This window comes from Ascaphus truei, chromosome 18, assembly GCF_040206685.1.
Source record: "Ascaphus truei isolate aAscTru1 chromosome 18, aAscTru1.hap1, whole genome shotgun sequence".
In the NCBI taxonomy this organism is placed as follows: Eukaryota; Metazoa; Chordata; class Amphibia; order Anura; family Ascaphidae; genus Ascaphus; species Ascaphus truei.
Genome location: NC_134500.1, coordinates 607,781 through 625,317, shown reverse-complemented (window position 1 = coordinate 625,317; position 17,537 = coordinate 607,781). Strand labels below are relative to the sequence as shown.

The 17,537-nt window shown below is 44.3% G+C and overlaps 1 protein-coding gene across 2 annotated transcripts in view; it reads right to left on the bottom strand.

Moving 5' to 3' along the window:
* Window positions 1-2,664: 2,664 nt before the first annotated feature.
* Window positions 2,665-17,537, bottom strand: part of ANPEP (alanyl aminopeptidase, membrane) — a 67,929-nt gene continuing 53,056 nt past the window's right edge. For both annotated transcript variants that reach the window (XM_075575137.1, XM_075575138.1), the window contains 5 exons: window positions 16,983-17,090; window positions 13,079-13,246; window positions 12,449-12,589; window positions 5,488-5,569; window positions 2,665-3,321 (listed from right to left, as the gene is read on the bottom strand). In XM_075575137.1, coding sequence (XP_075431252.1) covers window positions 3,166-3,321; window positions 5,488-5,569; window positions 12,449-12,589; window positions 13,079-13,246; window positions 16,983-17,090 — 655 coding nt within the window. In that variant the 3' untranslated portion in view covers window positions 2,665-3,165. The remainder of the gene's footprint in view (window positions 3,322-5,487; window positions 5,570-12,448; window positions 12,590-13,078; window positions 13,247-16,982; window positions 17,091-17,537) is intronic.

The following is a 17,537-nucleotide window of genomic DNA, read 5'->3' as shown; positions in this document are numbered from 1 at the left end:
GCGAGAGGTTTGGTGTAATACAGGATTTAATAGGAAGCCAGGAGAGGGATTTCAGTGGGAGCGATGTGGACAGCGACGGATTTCAAAATCTGCCGCCTCTTTGCACTTGCCTATATCGGCCGGCTCCTTGCTGCCGCCCTCCTGCTTCTTTGGAATGTCAGCGTCAAATGACGCCTTGGATGTCGCAAGGTGGCCCGTTGCCATGGAAACGAGACACCGTGTGACGCCACCTTGGTAATGTCGCGCAGCGTTATTTGAAGCAGGGATTCTAAAGGAGCAGGAGGGCGACAGCAAGGAGTCGGCCGACACAGGCAAGTGCCTGTGTGCCCTCCCATTAGGCTCGAGAGCGCGGCAAATGTATATGGGGGCAGAAATCTTTGCCACCCCAAAATTTTGCCGCCCTGGGCCTAATGGGAAATCTGACACTGGACACAGAGACAGATTTAGGAGAGTAAAGTGACTCTAGCAACAGCATTTAGGATTGATTGAAGGGGAGACGGGAGAGAGGCAGGAAGACCAGACAGCAGGATGTTACAATAGTCGAGATGGGAGAGAATGAGGGCCCGTGTCAGCGCTTTAGCAGTAGAGCGACAGAAGAAAATGGTGCACCTTTGCAATGGATTTAAGAATAGTCCTTCCATACCTGCTTCCCAAACAATAATATTGTATAAATGTTTCTAAAATATGGTCCAAATATCTAATACATTCAGAATTCTTTTAAAAATCGGGCACAACACTTTTTTGGCGCTTTGACCACTGTCTATATTCTGTTGCCACTCCCCGTAAATCAAGCTGACAGAAGAGAAGCAAATGATATACACAATAGACTGATGCATCGAATCTGAGACACGTTAGAAATACCGCTTTGCATAAATTTAACTGCAAGTAATAGCACATTAGAGTTTGGTATTTACCCATGTGGTGTAAAGATTAATGGTTTAACTTGGGTTTAATTTTAGGGGTGCTATCTGAAGTTTTAGAAAACTTTATTTTAAACGGTTTCTGAATTACCCGTTTTATGAACTAAAATAGTGTATATAATATAGTTTAATTAAGGACAGTATGGATTACCCCAAGATGTGACCTTGTTTGATACTAATGTTCTTTAACATCTTGAACATTTTTTAAACATTGTGAGCTATATTACGCTGTTATACGTTTTCCTGTCTTCCACATATTTATACGATGTACTGAGACTACGCATCAGAGGACACTATCTTCTTTTTCAATGGTCACAAGTACATAAAAAAAGGTGCATTTTCTCCTAGGTCGTTTAAAAAAATAATGTTATTTCAGCTTCAGTAATCCCAAGATTCCGGCGATACCTCTGTAGTGCATGCCGGTGGCAGCCCTGGCTGGGCACGCAATATGGCAGCTCTGTGGCACGAGAGCCAATAGAAAGCCGCAGGGTCATCCGTCAACCTGTGTGACCTTTAAAATCTGCATGGGCTTCTCCAGTAAGTATCTCTGGAAGCAGGGGGTCCCCACAGCTAAAATTAACAGGGTTCAGCTCCGGAGACCCCCGGCTGCATTCCTATATTAAAAACGTAAAATAAAATGCTGCTTTAAGTTTTATTTATCAAAGAATTTGATGGTGTTCAGTTGTTGATTGAATTTACATGGAGACGGTCAATATTAGATCAGAACATTGGTACCCATGTAAAGGATATGTGGTGTTCTGTAATAAAAAGTTCCAAGCACACCAGTGAGACAATATATTACTCAGATGTCTGCAATTCTGCTGGTTTTACCCACTGATGTACTTTTGTTTGTCTTTTTGTTAATTTCTTGGTGTTTAGAAAGAAGCCATGTAACCCTACCCATCAGAGGCAATATAAAAATTACACAAATTACTGTATGTTATATTAAAGCTTCCACTATGCTATGTGTAAAGAAGTTTGTCTGCATTGACTTATTTGCACCAAAAATCATCTTTTTTTCCATCTGAAATGCAACATATGTATTAAGAGTATTTCTACAGTTGTAGAGTTCAGCACAAACAGCGCTAGTATCCTGCACTAAAAAGAAGATGGGGAGAAATCCAGCACGAAAAACCATCAAGAAACGTAACAGAAGCCTCACAATTCTTAATATATAGACCTGTGCCAATATGCAAATGTAACTCCATAAAGCCCTCATCACAGGCACACATATACCGAAAATGGCACATCTAAGATTACTACATAGGCACAGGTATTTTTCAGCGTGATTTGCGTTTAAATAAGGGCTTTGCGTGTATATTTGTACTTTGATACAGTATCATTGCAACTAAATACAGCGTTAATTTTAGGCCTGGCATGCTAAAAACCCATTGATTTTGCTGAACAATAAAATTGCATGTTCCCAGGCAAGGCCGACAACAGGGGGAGAGATATAGAGGGGTGAGGGAGCGAGGGGTATACAAGAAGGGGGGAGAGATATAGAGGGGTGAGAGAGCGAGGGGTATATGAGAAGGGGGAAGTGCAAGAGGAGAGTCTCTAAGGCTGCCGACAGATGGGGTGGAGGGGGAGACATAGATGGGGTGAGAAAGTGAGGAGGTATATGAGAAGGGGGGAGTCTCATGGCCACCGACACTGGGGATCCCTGTGGAAATTCTAGTCCTGGGCCCGGGAAAGCCGTCCCTGTTCCCAGGTGATGGTTTAAGGATTCACAAAGCACATGATCTTTCCCACAAATCAATTTTATTCTTATAGTTTATTATACAAAACTAAATGCACTGATTTTGTACTTGATAATGTACTTTTTCTGTCTTAATTTAACACTTTATGAAAATTCTAAACCTATTATTTACACAGAGATTGAAAAAGTATAAATAAAGTTACGCAATGATTGTCTTTTCTCTGCGTTAAAGGTCAAACCCTGAGTGGCAGTGAAGGGGTTAAAGAGTCCCTTATACTCGAAAGGCCTGCAAAACATTGGTGGGTCTCTCAGTCACTTTAACAGAAAATTCATTGAACCTCCCCAAAAAATGTGAATACTAAAGAGGGGCAGTAACTCCTTAGGTGCTGGAGGTGTCCCTGTGCAACATATTTCAGGTCCCTGCGGCACTTAAGTGGTTAAGTTATTCATTTTGCTATATGAAATAAAGCACAGAATTGGAAATAGAACCAGTAGCAGGCGGCAGGAAACTTCTCTTCACAAGTTCGAGGTGCTTTTCAAAAACTCTTAAGGTTTTATTTCGCTCTCGAACCATAAACGTACAGACTCCTTGTTCTCAGTCACCCATCTGATGTTCGTTTTGGTTCTCTCTATGGCTTGCTCCAGGGCCCGGGTGGCTGTTCCAAACCCAGTCTCCTGATTGTCTAATTTAAACTGCTCCAGCTAGAAAGACAGAGAGAGAGAAAATCAGACTTTAAAGAAGCGACGTCACATAACCGGCTTCCTTAAGCTCACCGGACATGCTCAAAGCTTAGGCTTCCCTTTTTTCCACTCTGGAAATGAATTGCAAATTGCATTCCTTTGAGTCGAAAGTGTTTGTCAGTCAAGTGTTTTCTTTCCCTTTATCCCTCCGTGTCCTTATCAGAGAACTCGCGTTAAGTGCGCAGCAACATCACACACAATGGAACATGAAATCAAACCCTTCACCAGAAATGTCTCCTTAGGGAAGTACGACAGAGGTGGGAACAGGCTTGAAGAAAGGCCTCAGTGCCTGAAATGTAGCCCTCCTGGATTGGACAGTTATTTTTTCCATTTGTATTTATTAGTTAGCTTATAGGGTCCATGCAAAATTGCATTTGAAGCAAAAGGTGACACTGTGTGCTCATTTGCATGTCATTTCCCAGAATCCCTAGCTGCAGTGGAAGCGCTGTATGCTACGAGATAATGGTGAAAGGCAGGTTGGAAAGCCGGTGTGAGACGTGAATGTGCTCACATGTGAGGTTTACATTTGCTGGATTAGTCCTGGCATTTATGTTTAGATCTAGGCTTATATTACAGTGTTTCCTATTGTGATTTATAATGTTGTGTCACCTTCAAATGTTCCCTGATGATATTTCCCCACAGTTTTTTGTTTGGATAGGACAGTGGGGTTTAAAGAAGATTGCGTTCTCAGAACAATCTGAGGTAAATGGTCTTATTTCAGTACTTTGTTTGCACATAGAAAGATACATTTGTTCAGAACGTTTGTGCATTGTCCTTGTGTATCTGAGTGCTGTGGGTTTCCATTTTTGTATTTGTGCTTCGGAGAATCTGGGAGATTCTCTTACCCACGTGCAACATTTCTACTATAAGTGAGCGTGTTACAGTGGTCCCATCCTAGTGATTAATGTCACTGCCTTTAGTACACTTTGGCCCTAGGAGAAATGCCCCTTAAGGCATTTGGGGACCCTCTTCTACGTTTCTGCAGTTCTGGGAAATCATTTACAAAACTCATGTAGCAGAAAGAGATAATTATGACAGAACTGCCTGTTGTAAGTGAAAACTAATAGCATCAAGGTCCCTCAACAGTGAATATTGTATAAGTCTGTTCTGTATAAGTTAGGCCGCGTTTATAGTGCCGGAGACGCGACCGATAACGTCACCGTCGCCACTGGCGAAAGTTGAACTTTAGTTTTGAGCGACATCGCTGGCGACGAGGCCAGTGACGTTACGAAGGGAGAGGGCAGAGTGCAATAGGCGCTCTGTGATTGGTTTAGAGACAGTTTCATGTGGCGACTGTCCCAAAATAAAATTTCACGGACTTCAACATTTTTGGGCGCTACCTCGCTCCGTCGCGCTTACTATAAGTGCAGGCGACGGATTCAATGTATTTGTTTTGGCGCGACGTTGCTTCGCCAGGCACTATAAGCGCAGCCTTACTTACAGTGCATATTACTGTATATGTCTGTTCTGTACAAGTTACTTACAGTGCATGTTATATAAGTCTGTTCTGTACACGTTACTTACAGTGCATGTTATACAAGTCTGTTCTGTACAATACTTACAGTGCATATTATATAAGTCTGTTCTGTACAATACTTACAGTGCATATTACTGTATATGTCTGTTCTGTACAAGTTACTTACAGTGCATGTTATACAAGTCTGTTCTGTACAATACTTACAGTGCATATTATACAAGTCTGTTCTGTACAAGTTACTTACAGTGCATATTATATAAGTCTGTTCTGTACAATACTTACAGTGCATGTTATACAAGTCTGTTCCGTACTCGTTACTTACCTGTATCGCAGTGTTTCGTGTCAGCTCTACGGGACCTGAGCTACATTTATGCTGTAATCGCAACCCTTATAAATGCAAATACTTGTAACACTTCTACTGCAAAAGAGACCAGCAATGCAAAGCAAACAGCTCCATACCTGTCCAGCACTAGAGGGACTAGGACACACATTGAAATAAACAGGTCATAAAATAGGATTTTGTTTTAGCACCATTTAGTTTACTTGGCCTTAAATGTGAAGCAAAAATTCCTTGATTTGAGTCCGCATAGCAGCCGCATTCGTCTTTGGCCCCTGTCACATGGCCATCAGAGACATGTACTGTCATTTACCTGCTGCAGTTCAAAATCGCTGGCGAATCTCCGAGACACTCTCTCAATCAAGTTTCCAAAAGAGAAAGACGACGCCCCAAATCTAGGAAGGAAATAATATTCTCACACTCGTATCAATTTTCTCACACTCGTATCAATATTCTCACACTCGTATCAATATTCTCACACTCGTATCAATATTCTCACACTCGTATCAATATTCTCACACTCATCATCAAATCTATCTGTATAAATATTCTATCAAATCTATCCCAACATGATAAGAATTCTGTTTTTTTAGGGACTGTTGCAAATACTAAACTTCAAAAGCTTAAAAATGTAAATTAAAGGGGAATTAATGAGTGCGAGGGGGGGTGAATGGAGTGCGAGGGGGGGGATCGAGTGCGAGGGGGGGGGATCGAGTGCGAGGGGGGGGATCGAGTGCGAGGGGGGGGATCGAGTGCGAGAGGGGGGATCGAGTGCGAGAGGGGGGATCGAGTGCGAGAGGGGGGATCGAGTGCGAGAGGGGGGATCGAGTGCGAGAGGGGGGATCGAGTGCGAGAGGGGGGATCGAGTGCGAGAGGGGGGATCGAGTGCGAGTGCGAGAGGGGGGATCGAGTGCGAGAGGGGGGATCGAGTGCGAGAGGGGGGATCGAGTGCGAGAGGGGGGATCGAGTGCGAGAGGGGGGATCGAGTGCGAGAGGGGGGATCGAGTGCGAGAGGGGGGATCGAGTGCGAGAGGGGGGGATCGAGTGCGAGAGGGGGGGATCGAGTACGAGAGGGGGGGATCGAGTACGAGAGGGGGGGATCGAGTACGAGAGGGGGGGATCGAGTACGAGAGGGGGGATCGAGTACGAGAGGGGGGGATCGAGTACGAGAGGGGGGGATCGAGTACGAGAGGGGGGGATCGAGTGCGAGAGGGGGGATCGAGTGCGAGAGGGGGGATCGAGTGCGAGAGGGGGGATCGAGTGCGAGAGGGGGGATCGAGTGCGAGAGGGGGGATCGAGTGCGAGAGGGGGGATCGCGTGCGAGAGGGGGATCGCGTGCGAGAGGGGGGATCGCGTGCGAGAGGGGGGATCGAGAGCGAGAGGGGGGATCGAGTGCGAGAGGGGGGATCGAGTGCGAGAGGGGGGATCGAGTGCGAGAGGGGGGGATCGAGTGCGAGGGGGGGATCGAGTGAGAGGGGATGGAGTGCGAGAGGGAGGGATGGAGTGCGAGAGGGGGGATGGAGTGCGAGAGGGGGGATGGAGTGCGAGAGGGGGGAATCGCGTGCGAGAGGGGGGATGGAGTGCGAGAGGGGGAATGGAGTGCGAGAGGGGGGATGGAGTGCGAGAGGGGGGGATGGAGTGCGAGGGGGGGATGGAGTGCGAGAGGGGGGATGGAGTGCGAGAGGGGGGAAGGAGTGCGAGAGGGGGGGATGGAGTGCGAGAGGAGGGGATGGAGTGCGAGAGGGGGGATCGAGTGCGAGAGGGGGGGATGGAGTGCGAGAGGGGGGATCGAGTGCGAGAGGGGGGATCGAGTGCGAGAGGGGGGATCGAGTGCGAGGGAGGGGATCAAGTGCGTGGGAGGGGATCGAGTGCATGGGAGGGATTGAGTGTGATGGGGGTGGGATTTGAGAGAGAAAGTGGGATTGAGTAGTGGTGGAGCATTGAGAGAGAGGAGGGTGAGTGAGCGAGGGGGTGTAAGAGGGAGGGGGAGTGATTGAGCAGGAGGGGTAGAGGTCTAAAAGAAAGAAGAGGAGAGTGAGGGGGGAGAGAGATATATGGTGGAGAGAGGACTAGATGGGGGAGTGTGAGAAAGGGAGAGAAATAGAAGGAGTGAGAGAAATAGAAGGGGTGAGAGAAATAGAGGGAGTTTAAGAGAAAGAGGGGAGGGGGAATCTCACAAGGCCGCCAACACGGGAGGCCTGGTGGAAACTTCAGTTTTAGGCCCCGTGAAAGCGGTTGGCGGCCCTGCTCACGGAGCGTCAGTAGGAGGAGTTGGGGGAGTTACATGGGGCACAGATTATAATGATATGTATCACATTCTGCGTCTCTGCCCCAGCATGCACCTTGGGGAGAGTCAGTAGGAGGAGTTGGGGAGTTACATGGGGCACAGATTATAATGAGATGTATCACATTCTGCGTCTCTGTCCCAGCTTGCACCTTGGGGAGAGTCAGTTGGAGGAGTTGGGGGGAGTTACATGGGGCACTGATTATAATGAGATGTATCACATTCTGCGTCTCTGCCCCAGCATGCACCTTGGGGAGAGTCAGTAGGAGGAGTTGGGGAGTTACATGGGGCACAGATTATAATGAGATGTATCACATTCTGCGTCTCTGCCCCAGCATGCACCTTGAGGAGAGTCAGTAGGAGGAGTTGGGGGAGTTACATGGGGCACAGATTATAATGAGATGTATCACATTCTGCGTCTCTGCCCCAGCTTGCACCTTGGGGAGAGTCAGTAGGAGGAGTTGGGGAGAGTTACGTGGTGCACAGATTATAATGAGATGTATCACATTCTGCGTCTCTGCCCCAGCATGCACCTTGGGGAGAGTCAGTAGGAGGAGTTGGGGGAGGAGTTACATGGTGCACAGATTATAATGAGATGTATCACATTCTGCGTTTCTGCCCCAGCTTGCACCTTGGGGAGAGTCAGTAGGAGGAGTTGGGGGAGGAGTTATATGGGGCACAGATTATAATGAGATGTATCACATTCTGCGTCTCTGCCCCAGCATGCACCTTGGGGAGAGTCAGTAGGAGGAGTTGGGAAGGAGTTACATGGTGCACAGATTATAATGAGATGTATCACATTCTGCGTCTCTGCCCCAGCTTGCACCTTGGGGAGAGTCAGTAGGAGGAGTTGGGGGAGTTACATGGTGCACAGATTATAATGAGATGTATCACATTCTGCGTCTCTGTTCCAGCTTGCACCTTGGGGAGAGTCAGTAGGAGGAGTTGGGGGAGTTACATGGTGCACAGATTATAATGAGATGTATCACATTCTGCGTCTCTGCCCCAGCTTGCACCTTGGGGAGAGTCAGTAGGAGGAGTTGGGGGGAGTTACATGGTGCACAGATTATAATGAGATGTATCACATTCTGTGTCACTGCCCCAGCATGCACCTTGGGGAGAGTCAGTAGGAGGAGTTGGGGGAGTTACATGGGGCACAGATTATAATGAGATGTATCACAATGTGTGTCACTGCCCCAGCTTGCACCTTGGGGAGAGTCAGTAGGAGGAGTTGGGGGGAGTTACATGGTGCACAGATTATAATGAGATGTATCACATTCTGTGTCACTGCCCCAGCATGCACCTTGGGGAGAGTCAGTAGGAGGAGTTGGGGGAGTTACATGGGGCACAGATTATAATGAGATGTATCACATTCTGCGTCTCTCTGCCCCAGCTTGCACCTTGGGGAGAGTCAGTAGGAGGAGTTGGGGAGGAGTTACATGGTGCACAGATTATAATGAGATGTATCACATTCTGCGTCTCTGCCCCAGCATGCACCTTGGGGAGAGTCAGTAGGAGGAGTTGGGGGAGTTACATGGGGCACAGATTATAATGAGATGTATCACAATGTGTGTCACTGCCCCAGCTTGCACCTTGGGGAGAGTCAGTAGGACAGTATTCACCAGCTCATTGGTATTAAGAAGCTGTCTGGAGGGGGCAGGGAGAAGCTCCTAGCTACGGTTACAACGTCCCTTCTGTCTGTGCAGTGTGTGTGTGTGTGTGTGTGTGTAACCCCCCTATCTAAAGGGGTTACTAGCAGTTTAGTGTATGTTGGGCCTCACCTGGTGTTACCATAGGGATTCCAACGTCATGGGAGAGTATTTAGGTTAAAGAGAAGATTCTAGAGGTTAGGTTCCAGGAGGACAAGAGGAGAGGAGCCTCGGGGAGAGGAGATAGGGATAAACCCATAAAGTAGTAGGACAGACCAGGCCCCCTTCTTTACTTTGTTATGGGTAGGGACAGGGCCCTTTAAGTTAGGATCCAAGAAGATGGCTAATGGAATCCAGCAGGTTCCAGAGAGGGGAAAATGACACAAAGAGCCCTTGAGAAATGGCTCCCGGGTTTTGGTGGATCGGCACTATCCTCAGATCTGTATAGGTATTCGTTTCAACCAGTGTGGAAGTGGCAGTTCCCAGACTGAAAACAAGGTATCATCTTCACCTGGATAGTATAAGCCAGGATCCCAGCAAGGGCCCAGTATAAAATGAGGCATCTACTGCACCGACACACTTTATTCGAGCAAATACCCAGTATGTACCTGGCAGATACCTGGAATGCGCCGCTCCTCACCTCTGACAAGCCCCGTTGTGTTTGCCTTCCCAGCCTGGGTTCATGCCTGGCTGACGGGCGGCTGATCTGTTAAATGATAATGATTAGGATTTAATAGGCTGCAATGCTTCGCGTGTCTACCAGATGGCATAAATTCATGAATTGTAATGCAGTATATATATATATATACTGTGCAGTATTGCAGCCAGCGGGAATAAAATGCTTCAATCCCTGCTTGGAAAATACCTCAATGCACTCGGGCAGAAAACAGTCACAAACCTCAATACACCCGGGTATACCCGAATTCGTGGGACTAGCCCAGCTCGAATAAAGTGTGTCGCCAGTGTAAGATGTCACTTCGAGACAGGCGGGTGGAAAACAAAAACCATTAAAGCAACCAAGCCGACATACCTCCCTCTGATTGTTATGAGCGGGCACGTATGGAAGCACAGTATTTATGAATAACCATGAGAAAACAGTACAAGGTTGTCATGTGTGTGAGCAGCCCCCGTCCCTGGAGACACAAATAAAAGACTGTTATACTACTAAGGTTCATGGCGCCCATTATTTTCACCCTTGAGACCTCATCGCCCAGCCATCCGAGTAGCCAACACTGTAATCTCTTTATAAGACGGACAGGGAGAGAGGGGGAGATTACATATAGTTGAATGGGCCATTAAAGGTGTCTTCCAGGGAATAGCACCACTTAAATATGGTCCTTTGTCTCTCTTACGTTAATCAAAATTACTTTTTGATACAAGCACCTACTTCTGGATTATTATAAATCCAGCATGAGCATTGTGATGGTAGGGGTAGATTTGGCTGCTCTTAAATAAAGGTCAAGCACCTATTACCCCTACCGGTCAATAATATGATATATTTATTTATTCATGTACGTACAGTCCTATATCTGTATACTGTGCCCACGTGGGGCTGATGTGATATTTTTTAGCCTGGTTGCAGCTCTTTGGGAACCGGGGGCTAACCGTATATTAAATGTTTTAAATGTGCAGATTGGGTATACCACTACCCAATAGCCACACAAATGAGATCCTGTGCGAGCAGGTAAGTAGCTTGGGACATTGTCAAGCGAGGCAGGGCTGTGGACTCGGGTGTGGGGAAAGTGGCTTCCCCCGCAGGGGGACCATTGTTCGGCCCAGACACTGTCACCTTTCCTGTTGGGGGTATTGGACCAGGGGAACCGTTGCCGGGACTGTGGCCTGTAGGCGCAATTCCCATTGGCCCATACAAATGCCTCGCTCTACTTAAGCCCGCTCCTGTGGGCTGTCCTGAAAGTCCAGTACTCTCCCCTCGCTCAGAATTGGGCCAATACAGATGAGCCCTCACTCACTGATTGGACCCCGAAGACAATCCGCTCAGGGATTGGTCAGCCCTCTGTCCTCCATGTTGGTGGATGAAGACCGAGGGATATAAGAGGAGGAACCTGGATTTGGTTCCAGAGACTTCTTGCAGAGTACTCAGAAAGCTGAAGTGGACACTCTAAATATCCGAAGTCATCCAAGGGTGTTCCGGAGACTTGGAGGAGTTTGGAGGAAAACGACGGCGGGAACTTTTAATAAGTCTGGCTATGAGAGTACAAGGCAGAACTGCCTATACTACCGATGACAGCAGCACAAGTTTGGAAGGTGTATTGGGGTAAACCTCTGGATAGAGATCTCCACACCTAGGACTTTAGGTTGTTACTCCAGTTGGGTGAGTTTGTGTGTGTTTCATGTACTGGAAGTTTGTGGAAACTTTTTCCAATACATTCACTTTTGTTCAACTCAGCAGTTCAGTCTAGTGTACCGATCCCCCGGTGTACCGATCCCCCGGTGTACCGATCCCCCGGTGTACCGATCCCCCGGTGTACCGATCCCCCGGTGTACCGATCCCCCGGTGTACATGTCCTGGTGTACTGATACCTGGTGTAAATATCCTGGTGTAAATGTCCTGGTGTACCGATCCCTGGTGTACTGATACCTGGGGTAATTATCCTGGTGTACTGATCCCTGGTGTAAATGTCCTGGTGTACCGATCCCTGGTGTACTGATACCTGGGGTAATTATCCTGGTGTACTGATCCCTGGTGTAAATGTCCTGGTGTACTGATCTGTGGTGTACTGATACCTGGTGTAATTGTCCTGGTGTACTGATCCCTGGTGTAATTGTCCTGGTGTACTAATACCTGGTGTACTGATACCTGGTGTACTCATACCTGATGTACTGATACCTGGTGTAATGATACCTGGTGTAATGATACCTGGTGTACTGATACCTGGTGTACTCATACCTGGTGTAATGATACCTGGTGTACTCATACCTGGTGTACTGATACCTGGTGTACTGATACCTGGTGTACTGATACCTGGTGTAATGATACCTGGTGTACTCATACCTGGTGTAATGATACCTGGTGTACTGATACCTGGTGTACTGATACCTGGTGTAATGATACCTGGTGTACTCATACCTGGTGTAAATGTCCTGGTTTCCCATGACATGTATCTCATCTACTTAAAATGTATCACAGGATTAAATTAAATGGATCTTATTTTTGGAACCATTACTTTGGACCTGCTGTGTTACTATGGACGTTTCTCAAGCTCACAAGCCATTTACACAAATTGATGCAAGGTAAAGCTGTGTGAAAATAGCACCTGCAGATAACTAATATCCATTTAGTTTCAAATATCTATTCCCCATGCAGAAAAGGAGACACTTACAGATCGAAGATTTTCTTCCAGTTGGCTCTTATGAAGTCCCAGGACAGGCTCTGTCCTATCACATTGCTGGTAATGGAACTTATGGTGGAGACAGTATCTTGTCTACGAATCTTTGAGGAATCCAAAGAATACTCCAGGAGCCTGTGAAAATGATTGGCCGCTATCAGCACAAGCAAACTCACTTTCAAATAAAGTATGTTTGTTTCTAAATCTCCTGTTACTATAACTGCTGTGGTTTCCCCTTCAAACACCACAGTCCCCACCAACAGCAAAGTAAAAACACCTTTCATTGATGAACCTAATATTTCTATACTGCTGCTTCTTTGAAATCAAATATCTTGAAATGAGTTTTGTGCCCAATTATTTATGCATATCCACTAATTTCTCAAAGAATTTAGTGGGGAGTGGGAGGTCACAGATTACACGCTCATCTTTAGTTACATGGTATCCATATACATTTCCTCTTTACCATATTGCACATCGCAATTTTACAAATGGTCTATCCGCCTCCTCTGTCATTTCGTGTTACCTACATAGGAGTCACCCAATTCCCGATGTGGGAGTAACAATCATTTTGCTTCCTTGTCTCCTATATTTACATCCAGAAAATACATTGTGACATTTCCCCACCTGTTTAGGATCCACGGCACCTTGGTGCAGGACAGAGCTGATCTGAGTTTATCTGCTTCTTGTGCAATATCAGATTTATTTAACATGTCCCATGCAAAATTCCACTCAGCTTCTCCTCCCTGGGCTACTGCATTGCAGTAGATGGTTGATCTCAGATTCGGGTGAATTCTATAATAAAAGCAGAAAAGCTGTGAATATGGAATTCTTACAAATGCACGTCAATGGCAAAGCTGTTACTGTTTCATTACGCGGGAGACTCAAACATTATGATAAGGGTCTCAGGCTCTCAAGCAACATTTACAATCACAGCCCTTGATGGAATTTGTCAGACCTCTCTGTTTCTTGAAGATCAATGATTGATTTAATACATACCTGGGAAATACTAATAGGATATGCAAAGTATATTGGAATGACTTGCACAGCATATCTCACAGGTATCTTCCACGTTTTGTACACAGAAGTGTTTGGGATGGTCTATAAGTCACATAGTACTATACAAAAGTAGGCTTTCTCCCTCAGTCTCCAAAAAAAGCACTAACTTATGGTACTTTTTTATCTGGTGAAATTTAAAGTTTTATTGTAAATGTCTAATTTCTCTCCAACTTCGTCAGTTTCAGCTGAACTTTAAGGGGTAAAAGGTTTTGAACTAAAATGTTTCAGCTTTTTCTAAGCAAACATTTGGGAGTTCGCAGATATCTAGTTGTAAGTAAACTTTCTGCGACTTTGTGTGGATACCAACCTACGTATGGCATACATCCAAGAGTTCTCAAGGAGTTAAGCTCAGTAATAGCCAAACCATTATATTTAATATTCAAGGATTCCATTTCCACAGGCTCAGTACCACAAGATTGGCGTAAAGCAGATGTGGTGCCTATATTTAAAAAGGGAGCTAGATCACAACCGGGAAATTACAGACCTGTAAGCCTGACTTCAATAGTGGGGAAACTACTTGAAGGTTTAATACGGGATAATATTCCGGAATACCTAATGGAAAACAAAATTACTACTAATAGTCAGCATGGATTTATGAAGGATAGATCTTGCCAAACTAACCTTATTTGTTTCTTTGAGGAGGTAAATAGGAATTTAGAACAGGATAATGCAATTGATGTGGTCTACTTAGATTTTGCAAAGACTTTTGATACGGTTTCACACAAGAGGTTGGTGTACAAAATAAAGAAAATTGGACTCAGTAATAATATATGCACCTGGATTGAAAACTGGTTAAAGGACAGACAACAGAGGGTTGTCATAAATGGAACTTTTTCAGGTTGGGCTAAAGTCGTGAGTGGAGTACCTCAAGGATCGGTACTGGGACCCCTGCTTTTTAACTTTTTTAATAATGACTGAGGTTGGGATCGCGAGTAAAGTCTCAATCTTTGCTGATGATACTAAATTGTGTAAGGTAATAGAATCAGAGCAGAATGTAATTTCTCTTCAGAAGGACTTGGAGAGACTGGAAACGTCGACAGGTAAATGGCAGATGAGGTTTAATACAGATAAATGTAAGGTTATGCATTTGGGATGCCAGAATAAAAAGGCGACTTACAAATTAAATGGAGATATATTGGGGGAATCCTTTATGGAGAAGGATTTAGGAGTGCTTGTAGACAGCAGGCTTAGCAATAGTGCCCAAAGTCATACAGTAGCTGCAAAAGGCAAACAAGATCTTATCTTGCATCAAACGGGCAATGGATGGAACAGAAGTAAACATATTATGACCCTTTACAAAGCATTAGTAAGACCACACCTTGAATATGGAGTACAATTTTGGGCACCACTCCTTAGAAAAGACATTATGGAACTAGAGAGAGTGCAGAGAAGAGCCACCAAATTAATAAAGGGGATGGACAATCTAACTTATGAGGAGAGGCTAGGTAAATTAGATTTATTTACATTAGAAAAAAGACATCTAAGAGGGGATATGATAACTATATACAAATATATTCGGGGACAATACAAGGAGCTTTCAAAAGAACTATTCATCCCACGGGCAGTACAAAGGACTCTGGGCCATCCCTTAAGGTTGGAGGAAAGGAGATTTCATCAGCAACAAAGGAAAGGGTTCTTTACAGTAAGGGCAGTTAAAATGTGGAATTCATTACCCATGGAGACTATGATGGCAGATACAATCGATTTGTTCAAAAAAAGGTTGGACATCTTTTTAGATGGGAAAGGTATACAGGGATATACTAAATAAGTGTACATGGGAAGGATGTTGATCCAGGGATTAATCCGATTGCCAATTCTTGGAGTCAGGAAGGAATTTATTTTTCCCCTTATGAGATATCATTGGATGATATAACACTGGGTTTTTTTGTTTGCCTTCCTCTGGATCAATAAGTAAGTATAGATATAGGATAAAGTATCTGTTGTCTAAATTTAGCATAGGTTGAACTTGATGGACCTACGTCTTTTTTCAACCTCATCTACTATGTAACTATGTAAGTAGTACAGCTGTGTTCGATTTGATATTTTCTTTGACCAATGGCCTAAACGAAAGACAAACTAACTTGTTCCCCTGATACATAATAACTTCTCGACTTCATAGGAGTACAACACTTGTTTATACAGTTGCAATATTCAAACAATTGCTTTCTGTAAGCTAATAAAATTAATCAACTCAACAAATATTGACTTATTCCAGACAGGTTTACATACAAATTAAACAAATCACAGTGACTTGCAAACCAGCCTGTTATGGTTCAGTATTCACAAGTGAGTCAAAGTTAAGGTTCTGTACCAAAAAACAACATTTTAATGAGGTTATATGGACCCCTCTAGAAGTCACTGATACTGAGGGTAAGTGAGAAAGGCTGAACCGTGAGGTGCACGGGCGAGCTTTACATCCAGGGAACACAGAGGAATGACTGTGTAAATATTAGATGTTTTGTGAAAGGTAAACATGGAATTAATGGAAAAGTAAACACACACACACCTGTTCTTCTAGTCCCTTTTCATTAACCCCTTCCTGCGCTGAAGATGCCAGTCAACAAGCAACACATTCTGGCATCAAAATGGTTAATGGAAAAACAAGTAAACAACTTAATTCTTGCATTTCTTCCGACAGCCGTTCAAAAGTAAAAATTGTTTTGTGTTTTTACTGAAGAAATGACCTTTTATCCATCTCTATGAATTATAGTGCATTTCTTAAGCCATTGTTTTTCTCCAAAGCCCCTCAACCTTTGAGCGTAATTTTGATGTACATGAAATGTGGAGCAATACTGCTTAAAACACACAAGTTACAGATCAACCTCATATTGTAATTTACATTTTCCGCTAGGATTCCACTCCAAATAAGATGTTTTTGTTTTCCGAGGATGTTTGTGCCCTGGTTTCAGATGACTCACCGCACACAGAGGACACAGCGCTGAAATAGAGCATGCTGCTTTTGCTTTTTTCTGTTATTTTCATGTTCGATGCGCTGTACTCTTATCTCTTCAAGAAGTATTTCCGTGGTCTTTCTACCTTTCCCACTCCTCTTCTAACGTCTCACTAAAATTATTTCCCCTCAACTCACACACACATAATAAATGTAGCTATAATATTTTCATCACCTTCTCAATTTGCCATAGATATACATTGTCACACTATATACCGGTCACCCGGCTCTCTCTGCTTAGATTGTTACGGTGCAATGACACGTAGCAAGAAAAAAACAACTCTTCTGTAAAGAATTAAACAATCTAACTGACATCCTTAAACAAATCTAACCAGGCTACAAGCAATTGGTGGCTTTGTCAGTTTCTCTGGATATAAATTACAAATGAATATATTATAATTATATTTTTGACCATCGCATAATCACTGGGATTCCATGTGTATTATGTGTGTGCTCCTCCATTTGCAAGCTTTTGCTTTCTATAAGTATTATATTTAACTTTTCGTTAGATAATATACTCACAAATTATTTCCAGTTTGCATCCAATTGCTGAAGAGACCAGAAGTTAACTCTGCACACTCAGGAATCCCATAGGCACACGCAGTACTTATTGCATTCACTTCATTGTATCTAAAGAGTAAAAGAATGAGGGAAGAAGTCAGCAAATAAAACACAAGTACTTAGACAAATAGATTGTAGCTCTGAATGGTTAGAAAACAGCAACATGTGCTATTAAACTGCCAGGAGCACAAATCTATGTACAACCAGAAACAAGCAATGGTGATCTACTCTACTGCAGGACCGAGCTATTCAACTACATCTCCAAAAGGGCCAGACCAGGAAACATCCGGATAGAACCACCACAAGCTTTTTGTAATGTCATTTTAGATAAATCTAAAGACTGAAAAAATATTATGTTTCTATACGAAGCCACGAGTATTGTTATGTCCGTCCTTTTATATACATTTTAAAACACCCACAAATATTTAAACTTCAACATCTTGCATGCATTTATAACATCTGTGCCATATATATTTACATTCGCTTAACATACAAGTGAGGGTTGTGTGAAAAACT